This window comes from Aristolochia californica, unplaced genomic scaffold (assembly GCF_029961685.1).
Source record: "Aristolochia californica isolate CCGP_79_NKW_82.1479 unplaced genomic scaffold, dmAriCali1.0.hap1 SCAF_5, whole genome shotgun sequence".
Lineage (NCBI taxonomy): Eukaryota > Viridiplantae > Streptophyta > Magnoliopsida > Piperales > Aristolochiaceae > Aristolochia > Aristolochia californica.
The window spans coordinates 45,546,725-45,551,655 of record NW_027182214.1 but is presented as its reverse complement, the minus strand read 5'-3'; the positions used below and the strand labels follow the sequence as shown (position 1 = coordinate 45,551,655).

Below are 4,931 nucleotides of genomic sequence, written 5' to 3'. Positions count from 1 at the left end.
CACCTAAAAATCTTTACACTGCATTGACCCTGTAAAAAATGTAGCTCTGTTTCATTTTATTCTATTTCTCCTATTTCATTTTATCTACACTCGCATAAGAGCAAAACACAAGAACCATGACCAGATCCTAATTACCCTCATTAAATTACTTTCAACAAAGGCCGTATAAAATAATTCTTCATCACCAATGTGCACCAAGAAGTCCACAATGTGCCTTCAAATAACTTCATAAATACCTCGAATCGAGCTGGAGAGGTTGCAGAGAGGAGAGACTAATTCGGCGACTATTGTTGGTGCTGGGGAAAGCGAGAGAAAGAGAATTAAGCGCCGGGGATAGGTCACAGAGGGGGCGATTGAAATCACTAACGATCGCGAGCGAGGAAGGAGTCAGAGAGGTTGTAGAGAGGGGAGACTGGTTCGGTGACGATTGTTGGTGCTGGGGACAACAAGAGGAAGAGAATCAAGCGCCGGGGAGAGGTCGCAGAGGGGGCAATTGAAATCACTGACGATCGCGAGCAAGAAAGGAGTCGGAGAGGTTGCAGAGAGGGGAGAGATGTCGCCGAAGGTCGTCGGAGTTGGGGACAGCGAGAGGAACGCCAGAGACAAGGTCGCAGGGCGATTGAAATAGCCGAAGGTCACAAGCGAGCGAGGGAGAATTTTTTTTTTTCTCTGAAACCCTTGTTCGACAGAGGTTCCTTCTCGACAGTGAGATGTATTTGAGCGATGGTAAATGAAATCCGAGTTTGACCCCTCTGATTTCACTTACCATCGTTTTATACCTGAAACTTATTGTGCGCACTAACGCGTTTCAGTTCACTTTCCCCAACGTAAGTGAAATACACTGAGCACTAACAGGCCCTACTAGACATTCTCAGCCTAAGTTTTTATCTTTCTTTAAAATCATAAAATGCAGTATTGATTTGTTGGATCAACTTATTTTATATTCATATAAGTTGAATCAGCTTTAATTGAACTCGATTCCTGACTTTGAATCAACTATTCACTCCTATGTTCGATCAAACAGTATTTGACCGAATGGGATATGGGACTCTTGATGCTATTGGCTCGGTTGGTTGGCTGTCGTTGAAGCCAATTTTCTCTGTGACTATGGTCAAACCGAGGCAATCAATCGATTCACACGGCGCCCGCCAACGGAGATGTTAATTGTTATTCTTTTCTTCGCTCTGGTTCATGTGACTTTCATTGCTTCCGCCGTGCAGAGCCGAGTTTTGCCTACCAGAGTTCCCAGATGGAGGAAGGCCAGCAGCCTCTCTCCCACTACTGGGGAAACACCACGGAAGCGGACTACTACGCTTCCCAAGGCGTCCGCTCCTCCAAATCTTTCTACACCTCTCCCAGGGGCCTTTCCCTCTTCACCAGAACATGGCTGCCGCTTCGCTCACCTCCCCGTGCCATCGTCTGTATGGTCCACGGCTATGGCAACGATATCAGCTGGACCTTCCAAGCTACTCCCATCTTCCTCGCTCAAATGGGCTTCGCTTCCTTCGCGCTCGATCTCCAGGGACATGGCCTCTCCCAAGGCCTCAGAGCCTTCGTCCCTGACGTCGATATCGTCGTCCAAGACTGCATTTCCTTCTTCGACTCCATCAAACGCAAAGCCGATTTCTCCTCTTTGCCTTCTTTCCTGTACGGAGAATCAATGGGCGGGGCCATATGTCTTCTTATCCATTTCAAACAACCCCAGTCCTGGGACGGAGCCATACTCGTCGCCCCCATGTGTAGAATTTCCGACAAAGTCAAACCCAAATGGCCGCTCCCTGAGATTCTCACCTTTTTAGCTAACTTCTTCCCGACTTTACCAATTGTCCCCACTGCAGATCTCTTGGATAAGTCTGTCAAGGTCCCCCAGAAGAAGATAATTGCTGCGCAAAACCCGTTGAGATATCGAAGGAAACCCCGGTTGGGCACAGTTGTAGAGCTGTTGCGTGTCACCAACTATCTCAGCTCCAAGCTTGGGGATGTCACCCTTCCGTTTATAGTGTTACATGGGAGTGACGACGTTGTAACTGATCCGGATGTTACCCGGGCTCTCTACGAAGAAGCAAAAAGTCAAGATAAGACTATAAAGATTTACGCGGGCATGATGCACTCCCTGCTGTTTGGAGAGACGGATGAGAATGTTGCACTTGTTCGAGCGGATATCTTGTCTTGGTTGAACCAAAGATCTGCTGCGTAAAGGAGTTAGTGGAACTACTCGAGTCACTTTTTTTTTTTATCAGTCTTCTTATCTCAAATCTCTGATTGCTGCCACAATTTTAAATGTACATTGCACATTCGTCTTATCAACATCCATTTTTGCAGTAAATGCATCGTTATTTTATGAGATTTTCCAACAACCTTGTGGTCTGACGTCTAGTTATCCAATATCCATTGAACACTAAAAACTTCATAACACAGTGTATTGATTAGAAGAATCTTATTATTCTTAGACCAACATATTGAATGCCAATTTATTCTTACCATACCCAAAATTTGGTTGCAATTTTTTCTCATTGGAAACTTGGACAACGCGTCTTAGGAACAATACCTACAGAGAATGGAAGGCTGCCCAGAATGGACTATTTATCATAAGGCAAAACCAGAGGTCTCCTCCTGCTACAAGTGGAGCTGATCGAATAAAATCACCTGTTTTGATCTGTGTCAGTATATCTCTGTGAATAGTGGTGTATTTTTGTATCCAAGCAGTGCAGTATAGACATACTAGATTCAGAACTTCAGTGTCTGAAGACATACCCAAAAACAGAAAATTGGTCCTCGTCAAAGGATAACCCTCCCAAGCCAGCCTGAAAAATAAAGACTTGAGATATTTAACATTAAAAGGTATAAGAAAATTACTATATGGCATTAATTTTAGAAAGCACCAGACATCCAAGAATACTTGGAAACACAAAACGCAAACTAATGTTAGCTGTCACCATGAGAAGGTTTGAACAAGAATCGAATTCTGAAGGCAAGAGCTTTGTCAGGGTAGAAGTTGGACTGGCACGATCTGAGCTTACACTGTAGAAAATCTAGAAGTTTCTTGCTAGTTCAATTCAGGATGATTAGAACGCTGTAGTATGCATTTTGAGTTCTGGAGTTATGTTAACACATGCATAGGACGTTTGTCAGACAACAAGGTGCTACTGATACACATCCTGCGATCAATAAATACCAATAAATACGTGGAGCTTTTAGTTGCCCATGATGCACTCATGCAGACACCCTTATTTTGGGGGAGATTCATCTAAACACTTCCAAGGATTCGTCAATTAGGAACACCCTATGCATCAAAGAGAAGTTTGAATCAGAGAAAGGAACTACTTGGGCCCAAGCTTAAGAGAGGAAATTGTCAATATAGTGCCCTGGATACTTGGATTCAGAAGCTTCAAAGGAAATTATCAGCACAGTGTAGAATTGAATGAAAACATCGCAGAGATGCTGAGCTTTTCTCTTGTCATAGAGATAAAAGAAAAACTGGGATGGTGATCAAATGCTCCTCAGAAGCGGAGCCATGAGCCATTGCAATTGCTCCATAAACTGATAAAGAAAGTACTGGTAACTCCCCATCCTGTCATGTCAGAAAATGAAAAGTTAGAATTTCACAAATAGCAGAACAACTTGCAGACTGTAAAACTATCAGAAACTAACTGCAAACTCAATGTAGTTTTGTATAGTGGCTCAAACTGGGCAGATGGCACCATAACCATCAGTGCCAAGTTCATTATCAGAAAGAATTGCTTGATTGGTGCACTTCAGCTTTACCCCATCATATGCCCCATCCTTCACCTGAGGATATAAGAAAAATCATTCATTTGCTTGATAACAGCTATGCAGTCATGGTAGATGAGAATAATCAAGCCATCATGTGAGATCACAGGTTTTGCAACAGAATTTTGGCTTCAGAGAACAACCTAGCTACAACCATTTAATTTCAGAAGGTATCTAAAAGCAAGTTTCATCATGAAGATGTTAGTTCTTAATGTTACAAGTTGATGAACCATTCTCTCTACAAGACAAAGTGTCGAAATTAAATACTCATTATTTGGATCGAAGAAATTCGCAAGACCAGTACATTTCAGCTACCTTACCAATCTAGTAAAGTTCCTGCAGTCAATGGAGCTGAGTATCCATCAATAACAACCTGATATTGTGGTATACTGATTAACATCTTGGATACTAAGAAGCAGAAATCAACATTGATTAAATAGAGAACTGCTAGTGGTGAACTTCTTGCATTGTGCACACAAGCATCTATGTGAAAACAATCAAAACTGGTAGTAGGTATCTGGGTATCTGTACACAAGCACTATTTTGTAATTATGAGAAAGAGATTTTATTAGGAAAAGCTCCCAAGGGAGAAGGACATAAATGTAATGTATGAAAGAACCTCTGTTTGGTAATGAAACAAAGCAAGCTAGCTTATCTTCTAGACAGACTTCATATCCATCATATCCATCACTATGACAGGGATATTCGTAGAAAAAAACAATGATTGCATGCACAAAAAATAATCTGATTTTAAAAGCACGAAAGCTTCTCCAAACTGCAAATAAGACCTACAAAAAGCAATGATTTTAAAAGCATGAAAGCTTCTTCACTATGCAAATAAGACCTACAGGAAGATATTTTGCATCCTTCTTCCCATATATGATGTTTTTTTTTGAGTATCAGTATGTGATGTTAGTTTCAGGAAACTTGAATCATAGCAAGTTTTCTTGGTTCACCACCAGGAACTGCAGAAAATGTTGGACCATCACCCTTCTCAATGATGAATTCAATCATCCACCTTCCTATAAGTCTACATTATCAACAACTTGTTATGATTCTGAAAAAAAAAAATTAAATCTCTAAAAAGTTATTTACCACAATATAAGAGGAATGTACTACATCAACAGATACACATTCACCAAATTTGCTATTTTTGGAAA

At 41.4% G+C, this 4,931-nt stretch overlaps 1 protein-coding gene across 1 annotated transcript; it reads left to right on the top strand.

The window, feature by feature from the left end:
• Positions 1 to 1,249: 1,249 nt before the first annotated feature.
• On the top strand, positions 1,250 to 2,197 carry LOC137965483 (caffeoylshikimate esterase-like). Its single transcript, XM_068811746.1, has one exon. The coding sequence runs from the start codon at positions 1,250 to 1,252 to the stop codon at positions 2,195 to 2,197; it is 948 nt and encodes a 315-aa protein (XP_068667847.1).
• Positions 2,198 to 4,931: the final 2,734 nt, after the last annotated feature.